This window comes from Penaeus chinensis, chromosome 21 (genome assembly GCF_019202785.1).
Source record: "Penaeus chinensis breed Huanghai No. 1 chromosome 21, ASM1920278v2, whole genome shotgun sequence".
NCBI lineage: Eukaryota > Metazoa > Arthropoda > Malacostraca > Decapoda > Penaeidae > Penaeus > Penaeus chinensis.
In genome coordinates, this window is record NC_061839.1 from 378,974 (window position 1) to 405,021 (window position 26,048).

The 26,048-nt window shown below is 43.1% G+C and overlaps 2 protein-coding genes across 2 annotated transcripts in view; one reads left to right on the forward strand and one right to left on the reverse strand.

The window, feature by feature from the left end:
• Positions 1 to 527: 527 nt before the first annotated feature.
• LOC125036554 (vigilin-like) lies at positions 528 to 15,008 on the forward strand. Its single transcript, XM_047629258.1, is given in 21 exon segments — positions 528 to 678; positions 6,797 to 6,973; positions 7,092 to 7,205; positions 7,305 to 7,550; positions 7,740 to 7,836; positions 7,839 to 7,918; positions 8,076 to 8,291; positions 8,444 to 8,627; positions 8,794 to 8,924; positions 9,082 to 9,227; positions 9,476 to 9,623; positions 9,799 to 9,955; positions 10,301 to 10,476; positions 10,636 to 10,767; positions 10,961 to 11,107; positions 11,218 to 11,313; positions 11,475 to 11,621; positions 11,830 to 12,027; positions 12,161 to 13,075; positions 13,211 to 13,459; positions 13,665 to 15,008. Coding segments are annotated over 20 exon segments (3,861 nt in total). The 5' UTR covers positions 528 to 678; positions 6,797 to 6,823; the 3' UTR covers positions 13,797 to 15,008.
• Positions 15,009 to 17,500: 2,492 nt separating this feature from the next.
• LOC125036555 (germinal-center associated nuclear protein-like) overlaps positions 17,501 to 26,048 on the reverse strand; it is an 11,199-nt gene continuing 2,651 nt past the window's right edge. The window contains 3 exon segments of the mRNA XM_047629259.1: positions 17,501 to 19,474; positions 19,476 to 23,281; positions 23,766 to 23,857. Of these exon segments, the coding sequence (XP_047485215.1) occupies positions 17,707 to 19,474; positions 19,476 to 23,278 (5,571 nt within the window). The 5' untranslated portion in view covers positions 23,279 to 23,281; positions 23,766 to 23,857 and the 3' untranslated portion in view covers positions 17,501 to 17,706.

A 26,048-nucleotide genomic window follows, 5' to 3' on the forward strand; every position in this document is an offset into this window, starting at 1 on the left:
GGTCCCCGAAATATCCGAACAAGGGAATTGAAACCACCCATTACCTCCGCCACAGATTAATCCCCGCTCCCGCATCATCGTTCAATCAAACCCGACACCGTACTTGGGTCTAAACCTCGAAATCATGTAAATAAATCCCATAAAATAGACGAAATCTGTTCCGCACCGCCCGAGCACGCGGTGACCGGGAGGCGTGACACGTGGCAACAGCGCCGTGCCGTGTGTCGTCTGCGCTGCCTCCTTGGCGATTCAGTCAGCGTGTGGAAGGTGAGGAGGAAGGTGCTCTCCGGGCGCTGTGGCTCCGTGTCCCCCTTTCTTTTTTATCTCTATCTCTCTGATCTTTTGAAGAAAAGAGTTGATCACCAAGGCCCCCCGCCTTTAGGATTCGATCCATCCTGAAAAAAATCGTGTGTTTATAAGCCATTAATCCCACTCTTTGATCGGGTTTTCACCTCCCGATGGTGTGTGTCTCCTTTTCTCTTTTTTTTATATTTATTTTCTCTTTTTTTGGCGTACACCAGCCGCACCCCCCCCCCCCCCTCCCAACGTAAGGCCGAGTGTTTTAAATGACCGTTTGGTGTTTTCTCTTCTCCCCGACAGACCCACCAGCCATTCTTCACACTGGAGCGACGTGACCCAAGCGGGTTTTTCTAGGACGGACCCATTGGCTGCAGTACAGTGAGTAAATGGGGCTTGTCCCTCGCCTGCCACGTCTGCTGCTGGGGCTGGCGTGGCTCTGCCCCCTCCTCCTCTCCTACTCTCCTCCTCCTCCTCCTCCTCCTCCTCCTCCGTCTCCTTCTGCTCCGTCTCCTCCTTCCTCCTCCTCCCCCTTTCATCTCTTATTCCTCTTTCGTTCTTCCCGCATACGCTTTTTCCGGCGCTTCGTTTCCTTCTGGCGTGTTACCCCTTTTATCTCTTTTCTCTTCTCTTGTGTTCTCCCTCCTACCTCTTTCATTCCCGGTGACCTTTTTCACCTCTTCATTCTTCTACGTCTGTTTTCCTTTTCTTTCTTTCTTTTTCTTTCGTAGTCTGTAAGGGTTATTTCTTCTTTGTCCTTTCGTTGCCGATCGTCTGAGATTTAAAAATGTAGGCCTATGAGGAGGAATGTGCTTGCGTCTCCCAAAGCTCAAGGTCAGAATGCCGTTTGACGAGGAAGGGAGGAAGGAGAGGAGGAGGAGGAGGAGCAGGAGAAGAAAGAAAGAGAATTAGTAGTAGTAGAAGGAGGATGGAAACGGAAGATTGCCTTTCGCCTTGTCTCCCTCTTTCTCTCTCTCGCTCGCTCTCGTTGCCGGTGGAGATTGACGGTGGTAGATCTTGTACAGGGATTTACAGACGGGATTTTCGTGTGGAAATAGACGGCGGAGGGTAGAAGGGGAGGGAGCTGGCAGCCGGTTCTTGCTGCGTCGTCGTCGGTGTTGCTAGGTAGGCCTACCCATCCCTCCCCCTCCTCCCCCTCCTTGCCTACCAGTGAGGGATTAAGGAGCCATATGTACGGCGATTAATGCCTCGATTTCTCGCCCAGGTGCCCCGTTGGCGTGGCATATGGCGAGGGGGGTTGCAGGCATGGCTGAGGGTGAAAAGGTACCTTGTTGTGAATGTGATAGGCTTTGGGTGAACCTTTTGGCATTTCTTGACAGATTGGGGGCGCCCCTGCCCCCCCCCCCCCTCTCTCTCTCTCTCTCTCTCTCTCTCTCTCTCTCTCTCTCTCTCTCTCTCTCTCTCTCTCTCTCTCTCTCTCTCTCTCTCTCTCTCTCTCTCTCTCGCCCCCGCCTCCCCCTCCCCCCAATCCCCCCATCCCCCCATCCCCCTCTCCCCATGGAGCTTGGCATTTCAATGGGAAGGGAGAGGTTTATTAAAGGTAGTTTTTGCCATGTGTTGAGAATTAGGTGCAATAAGTGGAACAGCTGTTTTGCAATGCTGTTTAGTGTTTTTTTTTTTTTTCAGATGCTATTGAAAGGTTTTGAATATTGGTATTAATTTTTAATGTTACTTATTTTTTTTAGGATAATGCTAAATGAAATGCTAGTTTTAATATTATATATTATATGTATATTTGTCATATTTATATTTGACAGCATTTTTGTCTACTTAAATTTCAAGTTTGGAAATTATTAGAAAGTAATACTAGTAAGGTAGTTAAGGGATAGGATTTAATTTCATTCGGCCAGATACTTATTAATATGAATGGTTTAACTGTTTGCAATAGCTTTGTAAAAAATAACTGCCAAAGTTTGCTTTTTTTCTTCCAAAACCTATCAATTTGGCAATTTCTCTTTGATCTTAGTTGTTTAGTTTGTATATTCTCCATAAATAATTTTGGCTGACCCGGTTATTACAAATGGGCCAAGATGATAGCAAAATACAGCTAGATTACTCTATTTACTTAGGCTTTAACTAGAACCTTACTTTCTTATTAGCTGAAAATCTCATAATCTGCAAAATTACTTACTGGTTTCCATTTCCTTAATATTCATCAAGAAAAGGGAAAGGAAGGGGAAGAAAAAAGGATGAAAAGCAACCCAGCAAGTAGTGTCTTGACTTGGAGAGAAGCATGTAGTTGTGTAACAGGGAACAGGTCTACCAGGTCTAGTTCTCCTACATGACATGCTACCGTAGAACCCTGTCACTTTTGCCACTAACTCATTTTTGGGAGGATATGAATGGTAGTGGATAGTGTTGCCTCTTTACCTTCTTGAATGTTATTACTGTCGGTTACTCCTGTTGGGCGTTATTGTCACCTGTGGTGATGTGGTTGTGGTTATGGTTATGGTTACGTGTTGCTTAACACCATCAATGTTACAACTATTATTACTACAGTCACTATAGTTATTTAACTAATAGTAATGATGATATTACTTCTACCAATGCTGTCACCTTTACCACTTGTCCACCATTGCCCTCGTTTCCAAAATTCCCTCATGTATTACTATACTATTACTGTTACCCTGACCACCACTACTTTTTGATATTGTCACTGTTCCTGTTGCCTCTGTTGCTGTCAGTGCCTGCCCTTCTGGCGGCCTCTGTTGCTGTCAGTGCCTGCCCTTCTGGCGGCCTCTGTTGCTGTCAGTGCCTGCCCTTCTGGCGGCCTCTGTTGCTGTCAGTGCCTGCCCTTCTGGCGGCCTCTGTTGCTGTCAGTGCCTGCCCTTCTGGCGGCCTCTGTTGCTGTCAGTGCCTGCCCTTCTGGCGGCCTCTGTTGCTGTCAGTGCCTGCCCTTCTGGCGGCCTCTGTTGCTGTCAGTGCCTGCCCTTCTGGCGGCCTCTGTTGCTGTCAGTGCCTGCCCTTCTGGCGGCCTCTGTTGCTGTCAGTGCCTGCCCTTCTGGCGGCCTCTGTTGCTGTCAGTGCCTGCCCTTCTGGCGGCCTCTGTTGCTGTCAGTGCCTGCCCTTCTGGCGGCCTCTGTTGCTGTCAGTGCCTGCCCTTCTGGCGGCCTCTGTTGCTGTCAGTGCCTGCCCTTCTGGCGGCCTCTGTTGCTGTCAGTGCCTGCCCTTCTGGCGGCCTCTGTTGCTGTCAGTGCCTGCCCTTCTGGCGGCCTCTGTTGCTGTCAGTGCCTGCCCTTCTGGCGGCCTCTGTTGCTGTCAGTGCCTGCCCTTCTGGCGGCCTCTGTTGCTGTCAGTGCCTGCCCTTCTGGCGGCCTCTGTTGCTGTCAGTGCCTGCCCTTCTGGCGGCCTCTGTTGCTGTCAGTGCCTGCCCTTCTGGCGGCCTCTGTTGCTGTCAGTGATTCCTGTACCACCAAATTCTATTGTTGCTGTCAGTGACTCCTGATTCCTTCTCCCTCCTTCTCCCTCCTTCTCCCTCCTTCTCCCTCCTCCTCCCTCCTCCCTCCTTCTCCCTCCTTCTCCCTCCTCCTCCCTCCTCCCCATTGTCATCTTTGGCTTTCCTGCCATCATATCTTCCTCTTGTTTCCTTCTGTGTTCTGCACTCCTTTTGTTTTTCTTCTCCTCCTCAGCTCTTCCTCTGCTTCAGCCACATACTGTAAGCTCATGAATATCAGCAGACATCAGGTAGCCTATCTAAAATTGCAATCTTTGATTTTTTTTTGTATAAAAAAAAAAGAAAAAGAAAAAGAAAAAAGCCTGCAAGTGGTCTCTGATTACCAGCCAGAATTTCATAGTTCTGAAGTATAAGAAAATCTTACCTCTTTATTTTCCCCTTCCTTTTCCAGGTCGTTGTTTTCTAATTGCCTGTCATTTCATTCCTGTCTTTTCTTAACAATTCTTCTGCTATTCTGAAAAATTCCTTTTCTTTCTGTCTTGTTTTTTTTATTTTAGTATTCTCTCTTTTTTATTCTTTTCACACATCCTTGTCTTCCACATTTTATGCCAGTGGAGGTTAATCCTACATTCAGTGATTTCTTTACTTTTTTTTTTTTTTATGTGCATGCATTTGTATAATTTATAGATTGAGACATGTTAGGTTTTATGACCATGATATCCGATTATTATTTTTATAATAGGGGTCAAGTACTAAAGTTGGTGTTGCCCAAACCATTCATTTTGTTATCATTGTCTTCAGACTGAAAGACTGTTTTATGGAAGTGTCTTGCATTTGTAGGCTGTGTCTAAAAGTACAGTATTTAGTTGACTCTTGCCCTGGTTTTTATTTCCCCCCATCATTAAACTCTGCAGGATTTTTTTTTTTTTCTTTGTACTGTAGCTTTGTCCTACTTTTGCACTCCCCCCCCCAAAAAAAAAAAAAAAAATTACATACTTTTTGAAAAGCATGGTTCCTTACCTTGGTTATTGATTACTTATTTGTGTTCATTTGGTATTAGATAAGGAAAGGAAATCAGGAAGGTCAGTCTTTTCTGATCAGACTAGTGTACAGCGAGATGTTATCTGTTGCTATCTGTTTGTAGTGAGCTTAACCTTGACTCGGCAGACATTGGTCAGCACTTGTCCTGCTGGGCTTGTAAATCACTGTCACAAAAGCATTATGTAAGGGAGGTGGAGGGTGGTGGTTGGTAGACTTAGGATTCTCTTCTTTCCCTTGAGATAGGGGGGTTAGCTGTGGTGTGGGTGGGTGGGGGGGTTAGCTGTGGTGTGGTTGGGTGGGGGGGGTTAGCTGTGGTGTGGTTGGGTGGGGGGGGTTAGCTGTGGTGTGGGTGGGTGGGGGGGGTTAGCTGTGGTGTGGGTGGGTGGGGGGGGTTAGCTGTGGTGTGGTTGGGTGGGGGGGGTTAGCTGTGGTGTGGTTGGGTGGGGGGGTTAGCTGTGGTGTGGTTGGGTGGGGAGGGTTAGCTGTGGTGCAGGTGGGTGGATGGGTGGGGGGGGGGTTAGCTGTGGTGCAGGTGGGTTGATGGTTGGGGGGGGGGTTAGCTGTGTTGCAGGTGGGTTGATGGTTGGGGGGGGTTAGCTGTGGTGCAGGTGGGTGGATGGGTGGGGGGGGTAGCTGTGGTGTGGTTGGGTGGGGGGGTTAGCTGTGGTGTGGTTGGGTGGGGGGGGGTTAGCTGTGGTGTGGGTAGGTGTGGGGGGGTTAGCTGTGGTGTGGGTGGGTGGGGGGGTTAGCTGTGGTGTGGTTGGGTGGGGGGGTTAGCTGTGGTGTGGGTGGGTGGGGGGGGGTTAGCTGTGGTGTGGTTGGGTGGGGGGGGTTAGCTGTGGTGTGGTTGGGTGGGGGGGGTTAGCTGTGGTGTGGTTGGGTGGGGGGGGTTAGCTGTGGTGTGGTTGGGTGGGGGGGGTTAGCTGTGGTGTGGTTGGGTGGGGAGGGTTAGCTGTGGTGCAGGTGGGTGGATGGGTGGGGGGGGGTTAGCTGTGGTGCAGGTGGGTTGATGGTTGGGGGGGGGGTTAGCTGTGGTGCAGGTGGGTTGATGGTTGGGGGGGGTTAGCTGTGGTGCAGGTGGGTGGATGGGTGGGGGGGGTAGCTGTGGTGCAGGTGGGTGGATGGGTGGGGGGGGTTAGCTGTGGTGCAGGTGGGTGGATGGGGGGGGGGGTAGCTGTGGTGCAGGTGGGTGGATGGATGGGTGGGGGGGGTAGCTGTGGTGCAGGTGGGTGGATGGATGGGTGGGGGGGGTTAGCTGTGGTGCAGGTGGGTGGATGGATGGATGGGTGGGGGGGGGTTAGCTGTGGTGCAGGTGGGTGGATGGATGGATGGGTGGGGGGGGTTAGCTGTGGTGCAGGTGGGTGGATGGATGGATGGGGGGGGGGGGGTTAGCTGTGGTGCAGGTGGGTGGATGGATGGATGGGTGGGGGGGGTTAGCTGTGGTGCAGGTGGGTGGATGGATGGATGGGGGGGGGTTAGCTGTGGTGCAGGTGGGTGGATGGATGGGGGGGGGGTTAGCTGTGGTGCAGGTGGGTGGATGGATGGGTGGGGGGGGTTAGCTGTGGTGCAGGTGGGTGGATGGATGGGTGGGGGGGGTTAGCTGTGGTGCAGGTGGGTGGATGGATGGGTGGGGGGGGTTAGCTGTGGTGTGGCTGGGGGTGGGGGTTAGTTGTGGTGTGGGGGGGGTGGGGGGGGTTAGTTGCACTAAGACTTTTTGAGGAGAAATCAGATTACATAACTTGTGTGGCCCTTATCTCTTCATAGTTGGTCAAAGTTGAACCTTGCAATTGCAAAACCACCCCTCTCAAAATGGGAAATTTGATTGGTAGTACATCCTTGCTTCAAATGAATGGTATTTTTATTACTTTAGTTGAAAGTTTTCCCTTGCTGTTCAGTATTTACTGAAAGAAATTGATAATGAATTAAGGTTACACTCCATACATAATCGTATGGAGAATTTTAACTTTCATAGATCTATGGGGATGTTTCTTACAATTTCCCAAAGTAATTAGTTAGGATTAAAGCCTTTCTTTTCATCTGCAGTGTTACTGTAACGACTCGGCGCGGATCATGGACCCGACCCCCCTGCAGCAGACAGTGATGGAGTCCCAGGAGGTGACCTCCCCCCCCCAGGAGGTGGACCCCAGTGCCCCCACCCCTTCAGATCCCTCTTCAATTACCAATGCCGACCAGGCTTATGAACCACTGAGTTACGATGAGGTATGCAAAGGAGTTGGCCATTTGTTTATGTTGTGGGATTGCTTTAGTGTTCATACCTTGTCATAAACCAGTATGTTGGTACTAAAGATTGATACTATTTTTCTCTTTAAATCTACAGTTGTTCCCAGCACTCCCCAATGCTGCCCAGGCACCAACTCCTGTGGCAGAAGCTCCCCAGACCAACTGGAGCAAGCACAGTGAAATGCGAATTGCCTCTTCTGTTATCACTCAGGTTTGTAAAGTATTTTAGCTTAAATTGACTTTCGCTAACTAGTGCTTCTCGGTGCACTAAAAGTCTAGAGTAAAATTTATCCAATACATTGTCTTTCAGGTGTTCCGTGTTCCTTTTGAAGAAAGAGCGAAGATTGATGGTAACAACCAGTTTGGAGAATCGGCCTCAACGCGTATCTGTTCTGACATTACTGCTCGCACAGGTGCTCACATTGAGATCTCCTCTGCAAAGGACCAGTCTCTAACCTTCTTAGTGACTGGCAAGAGCGATGCTGTGATGAAGGCTCGTCGATTAGTGCTTGACAAGTTCCAGACTCAGGCACGGCAGATTATTAAGATCCCCAAGGTATGTCACGTGTAAGGAATGCGTCGGTACATTTTTATTTGCGTAATAAGAGAATTACTAAAAATCTTCCAACAGTTATACTTGGATCATTATTCAGAAATTTTAGAAAGTGAATTAGGAGTTCAGTGTGTAGATATTGGTAAAGAAAAATGTTTCCCCTTGGTCATTTATTACAACGTATTTGTTCAGGAGCACCACCGATTCATCCTTGGCAAAAAGGGAAAGAAACTTCAAGACCTTGAGATCAATACCGCAACCAAGATTCAGGTGCCAAATGCAGCTGACAACTCGATGAAATCATTGTCGTGGGAACAAAGGAGAGCACCGAAAAAGCGATGCATGAGATCCAGCTGATTTCAGATGAGCAGGCAAGTACTGTGATATATAGTAGTAAAAGCAGGTGGTTGATATCGTGTTAGTTTTCCTGCAAGATTAGAAGGTGTATGTAAAGATCCCCCCCATATAGATGATTATGCTAAATACATGAAAAGAGCTTACTGCTAATGATGGGATTTACTCTTTTAGAGCAAGCAAGCTTATGAGAAGCTGGAAGTTCCCAAGCAGTACCACCCATTCATCTGTGGCGCCAACAACGAGAAGATCAATGGCATGATGGCTGAACACAATGTGCGAATCAATGTTCCTCCTCCCAGTGTCATGAAGAACGAGATGACCATTGCTGGGGAGAAGGAGGGTGTCTTGAAGTGCAAAGACATCATCCTGAAGTACTTCAAGGAAATGGTATGCTATTAGTTGTCGGTCATTTGCCATTTTTTCAATCCTTTCACTTTCCAGTGAATGGTTTCTCTTATTTCAGTCTATAATAATTTTGAAGGGGAATATTGGCCCAGCTTAGCCTGCACAAAATAAACAAGTTTCTACTCTTCAAACAGGAACGTAAATGCCAGACTGTGTCAGTAGAAGTACGCAAGTCTCAGCATAAGTACGTCATTGGCCCGCGTGGGTCTAACATCGCTGACATTTTGCACCAGACAAATGTTTCTGTAGAAATGCCCACTTCAGATTCCACCTCTGAGACAATCACACTGAGAGGACCTCAGGACAAACTTGGTCAAGGTATAGTTCTTTACTAGGTTAAATGAAATTTGTTCTACATGAGAAACTTTTTTTGTTGAACTATGCAAACTATTTTATTTGTATAATTTAGTGAAAGTTGATAGTTATCAGTAAATTAATGGTAAAGAGACACATTTTAAGGAGAAATATTTGTATTTTTCTCTAGCCTTGACACTGGTGTATGCCAAGGCTAACAGTGTAGTGCAGGCTGATGTGGAGGCTCCAACCTGGCTCCACAAATTCATCATTGGCCGCAAGGGGGCCAACATCCGTCAGATCACTCAGGATCTCCCGAAGGTAAGGGGGTAGATTTAGGCCAAGAATCCATTGGAAGTGCTTTTTCTAATTAAGTGGTGGGAAATAAAGGCATTGATTAGATAGTGGATGTGATGTAATATTGGAAATGTTTGCTCTCCCCATAAGCTAATGTGGGAAATTTTGCCTCTCTCTCCAGGTGCACGTGGAGTTTACTGATAAGCAGGGAGGCATCAAGCTGGAAGGACCACCAGAAGAGGTTGAAATAGCCAGGGAGAAGCTGGAAGAGATGATTGCGGACTTAAAGAGCAAGCTTTGCTACGACCAACTTGTTGTTGATCCTAAGTAAGTGCAGTTTTGCTTTTTGTTATAAGGATGGAGTTGGAATTTATAAAGTTAGTTGTGCATTTCACTAGATTTAGTGATTGGTAAAGTTATGGTTCATGCTCCTTCTAGGTACTACGGGAGAAATATGACAAAATAGGTTGAATTGCAGATGTAGTTCATCATGCATCTGGTTTAATTGGAGGTACCTAACTTGTAGATAAATGATATGAATGGACTTGTCTTATGTCTTGATACAAACCTTACAGATTCTACAAGCATATCATCGGCAAGAGTGGATCCAACATCAACCGTATTCGCAATGAGACTGGTGTCCTCATCAACATCTCCGAGGCTGATGGCAGCAATCTCATCCGCCTAGAGGGCAGTCCAGATGGTGTTGCACGAGCAAAGACCGTAAGCACTAATTAGCTTTGAATGGATTGGTTTGAGCAGATTATAATTATTGGACAGACCAAGATCTTGATTTTCCTAAGCCAACTGCTGAAATAATTGTGATTGTCTGATAAATTAGATTAAAATATTATTGTGGGACATGATTTGGAAAATAATTCTTCCTTAAAATTCCAAGGAACTGGAGGAACTTGTCACAAAGATGGAAAATGAGAAGGAGAGAGAGATCATCATTGAGCAGCGTTTCCATCGCAATATCATCGGCACCAAGGGAGATAAGATCAAGGAAATTAGGGACAAGTTTAACCAAGTCCAGATCTCTTTCCCCGATGCTGGTAGGACATGTTTATGATCTTTATAAAATTTTAATTTTTCTTTTTAACCCATTGGCGATGGGTATAGAAAACTAAAAAAAAAAAACGCTACGCTCTGGCGAACCACGGCAACGCGCCGACTTTGAGTGTGTGAATTCGGTACATCAAGCGGAATCATTGCCTCGGAGCACTTTGGTGCGCCGCCGCGGCGCCACATTTCGAGCGTATTGTAATGACGCCTATAGGCGTGACCCGTCGCCATTGGGTTAACTACCCTAGAGGAATATTTCGGTATTCATAAAATGTATTATAATTCACTTGAGTTTGACATTCACACACCATTAATAAAATGCGTTTTGTCACCAGGTGAACAATCAGACATTGTCAAGATTCGGGGGCCTAAGGAGGACGTTGATCAGTGTTACAATTTCTTGAAGCGAATGCTGCGTGAACTCCTTGAATCCAACTATCAAGTGAAAGTTTCTATCTTCCGTCAGTTCCACAAGTTTGTCATTGGCAAGGCTGGTTCTAATATCAATAAGGTAAGTACAAGTCATTTGCTTATTTATTCTAATTAATGCAATTTGAATAGCAGTTATTTATAGTTTGAATTGATTTAAAAATTCAGGTAATATAAACCTTGCTACAATACATGGTTTAAATTCATGAATATTTTTACTAAATCTGCTTTTGATTCATAGATCAGGGAGGAAACTGGCACCCGCATTGACCTGCCATCCGAAGGCCAGAACAGTGACGAGATAATCATCACTGGGAAGAAGGAGAATTGTGAGAAGGCCCGAGAACGCATCCAAAAGATCCAGGATGAGCTGGTGAGGAGCCAAATATTGTTTCTTTGATTTGGGCTTTACAGGAGGGGAAAGTTCAGTAGGATTTTCCTTTTAAAGATTGACGTTGCTTTTGTCAGATTTATGAACGAAACCTTTTCCATATTTTTTCATATCTTCATAAGATTGTTTTAATTAACTTTTTTCTTTAATATGAATCTTTTCTTTCCCTTTCCAGGCCAGTATTGTGGAGCTGGATATCATCATCCCAGCAAAGTTCCACAACTCCATGATCGGAGCAGGAGGGAAGCTGATCCAGAGCATCAGCGAGGAGTGTGGGGGCGTTGCCATCAAGTTCCCTCCCCCAGAATCCCGTTCTGACAAGGTGTGTTGAAGTTGCATTAGGGAATTTAATAGATTTGGCACAGTTTGAGGAGTTTTATATTGCAAATTCAATGAAAACATTGAATGAACTTGATGAATGGCTGCTTTCAGGTGACAATTCGTGGCCCCAAGGAAGAGGTGCACAAGGCCAAGCAGATGCTGGTTGAACTGAGTAATGAAAAGCAGTTGGCTAGCTTCACTGCAGAGGTAAGACCATTTAGTCCTAAGTACTGAGCATTTTCTGCTCTATGAAGTTGAAAACTTGTTAAAAAAAAGGGTTTTGCCAATATTGACCATTTGATATAGGATGTACCTTGATACCAATTCTTTGTGGCAAGTTTTAATATTTACTCTTGTCGACTCCCAAGGTCCGTGCCAAGCCTCAACACCATCGTTTCCTCATTGGACGGAATGGAGGCAACATCCGCAAGATCCGTGATGCTACAGGAGCACGAATCATCTTCCCCACTGACAAGGACGAGGATAAGGAGCTGATTACTATCATTGGCAAGAAGGTGAGTTGCTTTATTTGGATTGTTTGCTGTAACAATTATAGAAGGGCTTTTGTTAAACAAAAACTGGTATGATTTGTAAGATAAGGCTAGCATCGGGTCCATGCATCGTCTAATGTATATGCCCACATTCTTCAAAACTTGATTTCTGCTGAAGAAGAGGTAGTAAGAGGGTAACTTTGCTCAAACCATGGCCCTTAATATTTCACAGGAAGCCATTGCAAAGGCTAAAGAACAGCTGGAGATAACCATCAAGGAGTTGGATCTTATTGTTGAAGACACCATGACTGTCGACCCGAAACACCACAGACATTTCGTGGCACGCAGGGGAGAGGTCCTCAGGCAAATTGCTGACCAGTATGGAGGTGTCACCGTCTCCTTCCCACGATCTGGTGTGCAGAGTGATAAGGTATGTAGAGCTAAGATTTTGGAAGATTAATACTGTTATAAGTATTTAATGTCGAACAAACATTCCATGGGGGGAGAGAAATGAAGCTTTTGGGTTGTGTAGAATAATGGAAATGGCAATTTTGTCATTGCAGGTTACTCTCAAGGGAGCTAAGGAATGCGTAGAGGGAGCCAAGAACCGTATTACGGAGATCGTGCATGATCTGGACCAGATGGTGCAGATGGAAGTGATCATCCCTCAGAAGTTCCACCGCACTGTCATGGGCGCTAGGGGCAGCAAGGTGCAAGCCATAACCACCGAGTTTGATGTACAGATCAAGTTCCCCGAGAAGGATAGTGGAAATGTAAATGCCAACAGTGAAGAGGGTCACGGGCAGGTGAATGGAGAGGTGAATGGTGATGGCGAAGTTGCCACCAGGCCTCAAGACATTGTACGTGTCATGGGTAAGAAGGATAACTGTGAGAAGGCACGTGATGCTCTGCTGAGTCTTGTGCCAGTCACTGTGGAAGAGAACGTACCCTTCAGGCACCATCGCTTCATCATTGGTCAGAAGGGAGAGAATGTGCGCAACATGATGACGGAGTTTGATGTCAACATCCAGGTTCCTCCAGCTCAGGACCAGAGTGACGTCATCAGGATCACTGGCCCTCCAGCCAACACTGTGCGAGCCAGCGCAGCCCTCAAAGTAAAGGTTCAGCAGCTGGAGGAAGAGGAGAGGGACCGCCAGGCCCGCTCCTTCAGCCTGCGTGTGGAGGTTGACCCAGAATACCACCCCAAGATCATTGGCAAGCGTGGAGTGGTCATCTCCAAGATCCGTGAGAAGCATGATGTAAACATCCAGTTCCCACCCAGAGGTGATCCTGAGGAGAACTTCATCACCATCACTGGCTATGAGGCCAATGTGAATGAGGCCAAGAATGCCATCTTGGCCATCACAGGGGAGTTGGACAAGATGGTTAAGGAAACGGTTGAGATTGACAGCCGTGTTCACTCCCGTCTCATTGGCAGCCGTGGAAAAGCCATCAAGAAGGTCATGGAGGAATTCAAGGTAAGATTGATTTATTATATCATGAACAGTGTATGATGAATGTTAGTGTCATTATATTCTAATGATCATGAACTTTATGCTTTTGTAGTCACAAATTGAGGTCCAGTAATTGCAACTTTTCCCTTGTCCTCTTAGGTGGAGATTAAATTCCCACGTGGGGATGATGATCCCAACACCGTCACCATCATTGGAGCCCAGGACAATGTGGATGAGTGCAAGGACCACCTCCTTAACCTCATGGAAGAGTACATGCAGGACATTGTTGAAGAGGAGGATATGGAGGCCTACATGAAACCCAAACCCTTCCAGGCCTTGTTGGATCCTGGGGTCGCAGGCCAGGGACAGGGAGGGTCCAGTGGGCAGGGTGGACAGAAGAAGGAAGAGGTGAGTGTGCTTGAAGGTTGCTGTAGGGTATTGGACTTGTTTTATTTGTATGTGGCTGTCATACTTGTAAATGCACGAATAGTTTGCACTCCTATAGGTAGATTTGTATTTTCGAGATTTTTGATAATGTTGGAATATTCTTCCTGTCACTCCATTATTTATTATTGATAATCGTACCAATTCATTGCTTTTTTCTCTACGTCAGGCTGGCTTCGTGGTGAGTGGAGCTCCATGGGCACAGGAGGCTCCAAACATGGACTCGGCTGTTGACTTCCCCTCCATGGGAGCCATGTCTTCAGCTCAGAGCACCCCAGCCACCTGGGGTCCACGGCGCTAAACTCTTCTACCTTGGTGTCTACTGAAAACCTCTGCTTTAATTTTTTTCTATTTTTTTATATTTTTAGTTTTGTTAGTACATATAAATTATTAAATAATATTCCACTAAAGATCACGTTAAAATGTCTATGCATAGAGTTTTTGGACTTGCCACTGTTGTTAGACTGACTATGTGCTTGGTTATAAAGCAGCACATTTCATTGTTTTAGGAATTGTTATATAATTTTGATACTTCATTAGATATGTCTTAATTTGTCTCGTTAATGAAAAGTCTTTTTATATTACGTTTCTCTTGGAATAACGATATCTATTTTTTTTATTTTTTTATTTTTTTGTGGTGTAGGGACAAAGAGCGAAAGTAGGTCGCTTGTACACTGGACAGATTGATTGGGGGATCATCCCTGTCTAGTTTTTTTTTTTTTTTTTTTTTTCTTCAATACTTGATGCTGTGTGGTGTTTTTTCTTTGGGGTATTTTAAGTTAAGAAGAAAAATATGGTACACCCTTATTTCACATTGAGTAAAAGGGGACACTAACAACACAATTAAGTATAATAAAAAATAAATAAAAAAATGTAAAAAAACAAACAAAAATGAACATCAGTAAAGAACACTCGCTGGATCTCTCTGCCTGTCACCGCCACTAGAAGAAGGTTAAGAAGGGCCTTCCTCTAGAGAGATTCCAGTAACAACCATCACTTAAATGGATCTTCCTCACTGTCTTGCTGCACGTTGACGACCCTTTAACCTGACCCTGGCCGACGCTAATTGGAAATATTCGCCTGAGACGAGTCATTCTGCCAGTCTTCCCAATGTACACCAGAAGCGACCCCTAGATGAAAGGTGTCCCATTCTCTCTTTATGGAACACTTGTATATGCTATGCTCATCGCCTTTTGACCTGTACTGTTATAATCGTATGTTGCCTCATCTCGACAAACCTCTCACCTTTGATGGCACACCTTTGACCAAGGGGTTGTCAGGGGCTATTTAAATGAAATAAATATGAAAAAGCTTAAAAAAAATCTTGAAATAATATTTGTTATAATTTTGTTACTTTGAAAGGTATTACAGTTGTTACTATACTATATATTTTGTGTATTTCAAGACAGAGGTGAGGTTACATGAGTTATGTGGCACCTTTTGGTCTTCTTGGCCTTCAAATGCAAGTGCTGCTATCTGTGGTTTTCACTTAATAAACATATATTGGTACAAATATTGTTATTTTTTCCAGTTGAAATATTTTGTATGGAAAACCTAATAATCACTGCACACCCTACAGTATATTTTGCAGAACACACCCCAAATACTTTGCAGTTCTACACTAGATCATGTGCATATACATACATAAATGTGTAGACCTACTGAGGTTAAGGCATTGTAATGGCCTTTATGCTGTAGCAAGTTAAAGGTCGCATAAAACCCTTTGTAAATTATGAATTGCTGAAGTTCAGGAACCTCTGACTTTTAAAAGTCAAATAGGATTTGCTGCTGTTTTTTTTCCCTGAATTATAATTAAGTTTTCAGAAGGGTGGTGGTTGGTTATTGTTTTAAGCAGTGTGAGAGAAAAGAGCACAAATGTTTAAAGTCTGTTAAATGGTTGCTCTGTATAAATAATCCAATGTCAGTAATATTTGACATAGTAAAGGAAAATGTTCAAAGAAGGTTGAATGAATTTGTTTACAAAATGTAAAATATAAATTGCACAGTTCTCATGCTCAAGACATTGATTTATAGTTGACCTAATTAAATTTTACTATGAAATTTCTTGCAGCATTCACTTAATGTATTGGTCAAAACCGGCAACTTCATATAGTGCATACTTCAGGGAACTAATTGTATTATGCCTTTTTTTTTTTTTTTTTCTCTCTAACTTGATTTTTTAAAGAATGGAAGGTGTCCTTATACAGTTGCTACAGTTTAGGGATGGTTATTGTTAATTCACAACAAACTATTATCGTGGGTGTAATAACATCAATTTCTTACATTTGTCAGAATAAAATTATAATCTAGGGATTATGCTATTATGTTTGCAGTATAGAAAAAAAAAAATTGTAAATTTTTTGTACTTTCACAAACCATTTCATGACAATGCTGGTCATCGCACTGAAAATATTGATTCATTGACAAACCTTTTACATTCTCAGATTCTCACCACTAATTCAAAAAAGCCATTATTATCAGTATTCACTCATTAGGTAATTGTCACTTCTGTATTGCTGGCCTTTTCATTATAATGATCAGTTGTCATTTTGTATATAATAAAGGCACCATCACATTTAAAATTGTATTTTTGATACAAAGCAGACCATACTACATTATCATAGTCCAAAGATGAAGAAGGTCCCAAGTTCTATTTTCATTAAAGATGACTTGTCAAAATGCATCCAGGCTTGATTGGCTGGCATGCCTGAGTACTGATGCCAGGCAAGTAGAATCAAGTTCAGCCAATAGTTTGCCCACCTCAGGGTCACTTCTTAGACATGCTTGCTGATCAGGCCTGCTCAGTACAAGCCTTTAGGCTAGCAGCACAGCCCTTATGAAAGTGAAAATTCCAAATACCATTATTAAAACTTCTGAAATATTACCATCACTGACAAGGATTCTAGGCTTATTGTAGTTATTTAATGTGTGCACAAAATAAAAGGATAATTGCAAGCATTATCGCATGAACTGCATTTTCATACTGGGTGTGTTTTTTTTATCTAATTAAAATCCAAAGTAAAATTTTGTATTTAAATTTCAATGGGAACAAAACCAATTTTTATATCTAAGAGGAAGAGGAAAGTTGTTCCCTCCACCTTCTCCTATTTCTTCACATAATCCAATTAAAGTTCAAACTGAAAAGTGACAAACGGTAAATAAACTGTTTAAGGGGAAAGAGAACAAGCATAGGTAATTTTAATTTAATCAAGATTTAATTATACAAAACACATGTCTTCTAACAGTTTCCACAGAAAATGAATCTTAAAAATCCTTAAAAGTGCTAATCAGCATAAAAATAAAATTATTCAATTCACATCATTGTCACTCAGTAAGTATCTTACAGAAGAACTGGTGACTTTCTGGCTATATAAAAGCAATCTATACAAAAGGACTATAATTTGACAAACCTGAAAAATTCATGCTAGTCATTCTTTATCCCTATTTCCTAAATTACAAGTGGGATTTGAGAGTACAGTACCATTCGCTGGGTATAATAATAATAATAGTAGTAACATCCTTCAGCACCACATGTCCCTTGTAGCTTACTGGTTGATTTACACACTTCCATGGTTTTCAATACAACACATTTCAATACCTCTGGTACATAATTTTAGCTGTTTAAAAGCTTTCAGATATATGTAAGAATGAGATTGTTGCTAACTTTGTATTACAGAACATTTCATGTCACACAAGAAAGTGTTTAGCATTTTAGATAAAGTATGATTAAATTTTGAACATTTACTATGGAGAGGCAATATGGATAACAAGAGCAACAAACATGTACCTAAAATCACCAGCAATAAGGGAAACGAAAGCATCACTACCACTATTACAAATCAATCAAAACAAACTGAGGAAGGAGAGAGAAAAGGGATTTCCATGATAGCAATACTCACAATTTAAAAGTTTATGATTTGTGCTGCTAAACTTAATTATTGATATGATTAGAAAGGGGGGGGAGAGAGCGGGGGAAAAGAGGGGAGGGGGAAGAAAAGAAAAGAAAAGAAAAGAAAAAAAAAAGCTTTATGGTACATCCATATATGCAAGATTAATACTTGTACAATTATTACCTCCCTTCTAAGTAGAAATAGTCCCGTTAGACTGTATATTATGTTGTTTGCATCATACCTGTTAGTTATCAGCAAAAATAAAAGTCTAGAGTTTACCAGTAAGCATTAAATACCAGGTCTTCTGGCAAACAAACACAATTATGTACATGTACCAAATAAGTTCCTCAACTCCTCTTCGATCTCAAGCATATCTTCCAGCTTCTTCTCAAACTCCACATACTTATTCTTCTCCTTTTCAATGTCAACAAGCAGCTGTGAGGGCTTTTTCTTCTGGCTTGCCCTTTCCTCAGGGATCTGCCCATGTTTTCTCTTCCTGGAGGAGGGTGGGAAGTTCTCCTTCCTGGATGTGGCCCAGCACGAGTCCGATGCATCACATGCTGCCCACCACGAGGGAGGGTACTTGAAGGTGTTCAGTTTGTCAGGCTGGTGGTACACAGTGAGGGCGGGAAGTCCGGTTAGCTTGTGGGATATGCAAGCATAGACAAGCTCTGTCCACGGCAACTGCAGCATATGGATTTTCCAATCTAAATGATCCTCTTCTGTTTCACCATTAGGTGGCATCAATATGGACAAGGAATTACTTAAAAGCACATTCAGGTGTGACATGAGAACAATACTGCTATTTTCTTGGGTGCAGACTTTGGTTGCATACCTGTGCAGTGAGTCTTTTATGGCACCAACAGTCATATAATCCTCCAACTCTAACTTGGGAAGTTTTAGATTTCTGAGTATGGCTATTAACCTATCAGCATCTGAGTTATTCCATGATGCTGGTGGTACTTGCTTTAGGTGACTCAAACCAGGAGCAGGCCAATCAAGTTTCAACAGTTCCTCATCCTCAACAACATGTAAAAGGTGATTCATAGCTTCATTGTACAGGTCAATATAAGCTTGGGGTGGAAAGGGTGATTTCCCATCTTCTATTCTTTCATGGTTTTTGTACAGAAATACTTCCACAACTTTCTTAGCTATAAAACCATACACAAAATTATTCAGGTGGATAGATACCAGTTGTAATCGTCCATCTTGCCGATTCCAAAGATCAAGCATGTGAGAAAGCAATTTCTGAGAAGTTTCTGGATAGTACAGATCACACTCTGCCAATTTCCAAACTGGAGAATCTAAAATGCCTTCTGTATTATCAGCACAAGATTCTTCATCAAAGTGTATTGTTAACTTTGGCACATCAGACATGGTCTTCAATATGTTAAGGGCTTGGCTATTTACATTCTGCTTTCTTGCTTGTGATGGTAGCAAAAATATCACAGCTGAAGTTCCTCTTATGTCAGCAGAACACAAACTGTCAAGAGAGATTTCGCTAAACAAACATGCATACTCTAGACCACTGTTCTTCGAAATAAAACTAAAAGAACTGTTCACACACTCTTGAATACTGCTGTCCTCTCCTGTTCTTAACTTAGATCTCAGCCACTGAACAATGGTTGGGTTTGTGTTCTCTAATGTACAAATTAAAACCTTAAAGTACTGCTTTATCAAATTGATGGGCTGTAAGGTTCCATCAACCACCTTTTTCATTTCTTGCTGCAGAGGTAGGTGACGCCAAGCACATGCTCTAACTAGGCGATTCCTAATAGTCATCTGCTCTATGTTCTTCGCTACTGTGGTTTCTATATGAGACACCTGGAAGGCAGAGATGTTCTCTTCTCTGCTCCTGTGATAGCCCCATCCAAACAGCTCATTTTGCTGCTTTATAGACAACTGTGAACAACTAGCTGGGAAGGTCTCTTGGGCTTGCTTTCGCCTCTTGACTCTCAAAACCTGTAACCTCCACCTCTTGAAAGAGTCACGCATCTTTCGCATGGAAATTTTCTGTTGTAACTGAGTAATTTTGGCCTCAAGTTCATCCTTCATTGCAGTAATAACCTCTGCACAAAGCTTCTTCACTTCAGTTTCGTGTAACTTCTCTACACAGTGTCTGTGGCAGTTCAAAAATGAGCTCTGCAATTACTACTTCCCATGTTTCCTTCTCTATTTCTTGAACAGCTTTTGTGCACAAATTTCTCACAAACTCTTCAACAAACTCCTCTACATACTCAGCACATAAGACCTTGGACACCTTGTCAAAGAGTTCCAGCATGGCTTTACGCTTCCTTTCTTCCTCTTCCTGAAGTATTCTCTGCCTCTCCTCTTCTTCGTACTCAACTTCTTGTAGTGCTCTCTTACTTACAAGACTGATTTCTTCCTTCAGACACTCGGCTAAAACTTCCTTTCCAGCTATTTGAGCGACTTTGTTGATGGATTCATATTGATATTCTGCTTTTGCTTCCTTTGATATCTCAAGAAGCATTTCCTTTATGACACTTGATGAGGTGTTGATATAAATATCACTTATGCATGCCATTAACTCTGAAGTGGTCCACTGCTGAGTCTGTTGAACTGGATGTTCTCTGATCTCTACTGCTGCTACTTTCTTTCCCACTTGTTGGTCTGAAGCATTGAGTGCTTCTTTCTTCAAGTATCCTTGACTGTCAAAGCTATCATGAGGAACATGAGTCAACAGTGGATTTTCAGGTAGGGGACCACCCTGAATAACTTCACCCACTGAGACAGTTCTGTTGCTTTCCACCATTTTGAATGGCCGCACTACAGGTGGTTGTTCCTCAACATGTAGCGAAAACAAGCTCTTATCTAAAATCACATTCTTATCAGTTACCTTAATTCCATACACCTGCAGGTAGCTTTCAGCATCTGCCTCATTCTCAAATCCGAGGGTTGGTATCACAGTTTCTAAGGGAAGAGTTTGCACTTGTTTTGGAGGAACATAAGCTTTCATAAGTGTGTCCAAAGCTTTTGAACGTACCTGCCTAAAATACCTATGCATCATACATGCCTGTAGGTATGTGGCACTTTTTAACAGCTTGAAGAACTTTACATAATTGTTGAACATTAGAGCCATTCCTACTTTCAAAGCAAACTGGACTTCCTTGGACTTTTGTACTTCTTCTCTATATTGTGAATACTGTGTAATGAAAGTCTGTCCTTCATTCAAATTTAACAGCAACTCATAAGCACGAAACTCAGGTTCTGTTTCAAAATATTCCCCCCTTTCTCCAAGGTCTTTGTAGAGCTCCTTAAGAGTCAGCAAGCTCTTGGTGAGATGCTCTGTGTTCATCTTGGCATCAAAGAGATCAGGGGGTTCCTGACAGAAACGTGCAGAGGCATGAATGTGGAATCTCATGCACCTTTCAATAATAGCAACTGCTCTGCTATCTGTTAGCTGCTGCTGCATCAAGTCATTGCGAATAGCCCTAGTTCTATTCCACAAATAATTGTACCAAACATCTGTCTCAACATTTTCATCTTCCCCACGCTCTATGATGTTACATACTAAGAAGTCCATAGTCTTCAAGAGAACAGGTCCAGGCCTGAGTTCATACGGCAGTGGTTCATCCTTATCTGCACTACTCCGGGAAAACTTCTTGACGACAAGGCGGGGGTCCATAACCCCATTCGCCATTTCATAGGAACTGAGGTCATTTTGGACATCCCTCATGTACCTTTCCTTTTCTGGACACATGTCAGGACAGGTGGCTGAAAGGTATGTTGCCTTCTGTATGTCAGAGGTTCTGATGATTTCCTTCCGTACGAGATGATCTCTTGTTTTGAGAACCAAGTATTTATCGTAACTGGTACAGCATTTTGACTGAATGATTTCCTCCGGCTCCTTTCCCTCCACTGCAACAGAGGGCTCTTTCTTCTCCTTTACTCCAGCTCCTTGCTTTGGCTGTGGTTTCTTGACCTTTACTGGTGCCTTCTCCCTCTGTTTGGGCTGGCTTAACCTGGCATGGGTAGGCTTGGGCTGGCTCACCCTGGCTTGGATAGGCTTGGGCAGCTCCATGGTTTCCTTCCCTGAGGGGCGTTGAAGGGGCTCATAAGGGTCAATGTCACTTAAGGTGTGAGCTGACTGCAGTGTTCTGATGGCCTTCTTCTTAAACATCATGGCATCGGCATTGCCATCCTCACTCTTGCGTCGTGCTGGTGTGCCATAGAATATCCTCACTTCTGGCAAGTTGGGATGCATTTTCTTCCCCTTTTTCTTGGCTCTGGAGGCCGAACGGTGGTCTTCATACTGCACTGTCGCCTGATTGGTTTTGAGGTTCACGGTGACCCTTTTGATATCCCCAAACTTTATAAAATGGTTCTTTAGTATCTCTCTATCCATGCAGCTATTAGGAATCTGAGCTATGATGATCTTGGTGAGTTCCTTTTTGTCATACTGTGGTGAAGTTGATAACTCAGATTTTTTAGACAAAGTTGGTGACTCTGGGATTTCGAAATCAGCTTTTGGTGCAGATTGATCTTCAGACAGTTCAAATATCTTTCCCAACTCGGTTGCTTTACCAATTTGACTTCTTTTTTCCAAATTGGATGTCTGTTTACCAAAATCCAATGCTGCACTAGAGCCACCAGATTCATCCCATTTTTCAGACTGACTGCTAAAGAGTGGCTGTGTTGCAGAAGTTGAAGTGAATGCTTTGCTTTTCAAAGATCCACCAAAGATGTTAGAAGTAGACACTGTTGTGTTGGCAGACTGATCGTTACTCTTGCTTGAAGCTCTGTTACTAGTACGCACACTTGCTACACTGTTGCTAAATAACTTTACAGTCTGTGGTGCATCTGTAGTGCTGCCTCCAAATATACTACTGGAACTTGATGTGGTTGCAGACTCTGATGTCTTACTTAATGCAGATCCACCAAAGATATTTGCTGTAGCTGTCGTTTGTGGAGTGACTGCAGACCTAAAAGCCACTGATTCATTTCCTTGGCTGGCTCTTTCTGTTTCTTTTGGTAGAGAAGTTTTCTTCTTTCCTTCAAAAGAAGTTTTCTTCTTTCCTTCAAAGACTTTTGATGCTGTTGGGGCACCAAAAACATTTCTGACTGCAGATGGATGGCTCTGACTGGTACTTGTTATTCCTCTAGACAGCAGAGCAGTGGGAGCTGGTTTCGTATCTTTGGAGAAATCACTTTTACTAAGAGATTCAGTTTTAACATTAGAAAATAAACTGGGTGGCTTTACTTCCCCTGTCCCTAAGAAAGGGGAAGGAAAAGTATTGGCTGAAGTTGCTGTTTCTCTTGATGCAGTCTTGGCTGACAGCAATGAAAAAGGTTTTTTTTTGCTTCCAAACATCTCTCCATCTGATGGATTACCTGCAGAGAAGAGTGAAGTTGTCTGCCCTGAAGCTGATGAAGATGTCAGCCCACCAAAGATATTTCCCGATGGGATCCCTGGAGCTGTTAAGGAAGGTGAGACCACCTTTGCATCAGAAAGAGGTTTACTCATAGTACTGGACACTGACTGTACTGTGCTGCTCATTACACTTGACATGATAGGGCGCCCAGACCCCAAAGATGAAGAGCTCATGTGCCTGAGTTCCCCAAGAGCTGTCATCCCCCCAAACATAGCGCTGCTGGGGATACCCGCCATCGTTGATGATGGGGAAGTTGAGGTTGTGCCGAAGAAGTTGCACCTTGAAGCTGAGCTTGGGGAGACTGTGGGGGATGTGCTTGTCATCCCCCCAAACAGCATGTAGTTTGAATGAGTTGGTGCCTGGCTGCTGGCCATCTGGAGGTACTCTCCCCCCGAGGAGAAGACCAAGCTCACTGATGCAGGAGGCGACGTCATCCGCTTGAAAGGGTTTTGGCCCTGGGCGCTGTCCCCGGGGCCCCCACCTCCATCATTGCTTGCCATGACCTGCAGTATTGTGAGAACGTTAGAAGACAAAGTGTAACAGATCAATAATGGATGTTTGAATGAAATATATGATCACAATAAAGTAATTACATATTAACAAAATATCAGTAACCAGAATACAATTTTTTTCAGGACTCTGAAGCAGCATTACCATATATACATAATTAAGTAGAATGAAAACCAATCAATATCAAAAATATACAAAGTCTACAAACATCCACAAAATTAACACACACACACACACACACACACACACACACACACACACACACACGCACGCACACAAAAACATGCACACACGCACACAAAAACATGCACACACGCGTGCAAACACAAACGCAAATGCAAACACACACACACACACACTCTGCCCCCACCCTCCAAAGAAAAAGAAAAGACGAGGAAGAAAAAAAGTGGAGTGTTCACATCACAAATCAGAACCGATTTCTCTTTTTCAAAGTTAAAACTAAGTGCATTACCTCACCTTGTACACAATGACACGTTGCGTTCCTCACATGCTGACTGGCTTGTTCAACACCTGGCTATGATGCAAAATTCCTCTGCTCTCAAAATCACCTGCAAGAGATATATGTAATCAAAACAAGGTAGCAGACACTTTCCCTGTGATTTTCTTTTAATCTCTGCTTTCTGTGTAATTTGTCTGTTAACACATTGCCGCTGGGGAAAAGGAATAAAAAATGGGGAAAATGCTGTGCTCATTTTTTAGATTTTTTGTGAAATGTCTCTACACATAGATGGCTCTGCCATACCTGATTTCACCTTTCCTTGAAAGAAAGAAAGAAAAAAAAAAACAAAAAAGAAAGGGAAAGAGAGAAAGAAAGAAAGAGAGAAAGAGGGATGAGTTTTCATTGTGCTTACCTATTGTAATTTTCACCTTTTTATGAGAAATTATAGACACGCAAGAGTAACTTATGAAAAATACATGAGGCAATAACAATATAATTACAGAATGGAGGAAAAAAAAGGAGAGATAAGCCATAAAGAAATAAACAAATGAGTATTAAATAAAGGATGGAAAGAAGGAAGGAAGAAAGGAAGGAAGGAAGGAAAGAAGGAAGAAAGGAAAGAAGGAAAGAGAAGAACAGAAGGCAGAAATAGGAATAAAGGAACAAACAAGTGAGTTACAAAATAAGAAAGGAAAAAAAAGGAAAGAAAGAAAGGAAGATGGAAGGAAGTAAAGAATTAAGGGAAGAAAGAAAGAAAGGAAAAACACAAAGGATGATGAGTAAAATAGGAAAACGTGAAGGAGAGAAAAAGATAATCAGATTAAAACTTGCATAATCACACCACATATGCAACTTTTATTACACCTTTAAATATTCTTAAAATCAACATAAAAATCAACAAATAAATAGATAAATAAACAAATCATTTAAGCATGTATTAGAGAATACACACACACACACACACACACACACACACACACACACACACACACACACACACACACACACACACACACGCACAAACACACGCACACACACACACACGCGCACACACACACACGCGCATGCACACACACGCACATGCACACACGCATGGACACACACGCACGCACGCACGCACACACACACACACACACACACACGCGCACACTTGCACACACGCACGCATGCTCACACACATGCACGCTCACACGCAAAAGCAGAATGATAGTTTTCTTCCTTGGCTATAATTTTGAAAAAGAAGAAAAGAAAGAAAGAAAGAAGACGTAGAAGCAACACAAATCTCAATGCTTGCACAATGCACAGGAGAGAGAGTAGCCTCCATCATATATCAAGGCTTATATTGACGTCCTCCTTAATGCTGATCCTTACCAAGCATGTATAGACACAATCCATCATCATCACTGGGTTAAATCAGAAAGCAGCCACTAAACTAATGAATATATTCCTGAAGAATAATAATTGACAACAGCTGTAATTAGTTGTGACTGCTGCCCTGGCTAAAAGAGAGCAAGAGTCAATTTGATTTCATCTCATTTGTCTATGATTACTCTTTTTTGGAGAGTCCCTTTCTCCTTCACTGTGAACACTTATTTATTTATTTAAATTTTTCTGCTGCATCAACATCTAAGGTCATTAGCGGTGTATTCAGAATATAGTGATAGCATGAGGCTTGGGGGTAAAGGTAAGGAAGTACTATAAGATTTCAAAGGTCATTTGGTGCTATGGTAGAGTAACGAAAAGGGTTAGGAATGAGTCAATGATTAGGGTAAAGTTACAGGTTGAACAGTACTAGAGGGCAGTATGGTAGTGAAAGGGGCAGAGAGGGGGAGCTGATGGGGTACAGTATAAGGTAAAGGTTGCTAGACTGGGGAAGGAGATGAGGGAGTAGGGAGCATTATGCTAAAGTATTGGGGAAAAAACAAATGGCAAAAATGAGTTTAAAGATTAGGAAAAGTGAACAGAACAAGGGGATGAAGAAAAGAAAAGGAAAGGAAGAGAAGAAAATACCATGCAAAATTGATTGAGGCGATGACTCACGACCAAGGTAGGGGAGGTCCCCCACTTTGGGCCCCAGTCCCCGTCTCCTAAGTCCCTGCATGAAAACAATGAGCAAGGGATTGGGGGACGCTGTGAATAACCTGATCTGGGTGGGGGAGTTTTTACTGACTCTTTATTGGATGACAATTCACATAATCAACCAAATCTCAGCTCCTTTGGGAAATAAATTCAAGTACACTCCAATGCTATATAAAAACACACACACACACACACACACACACACACACACACACACACAC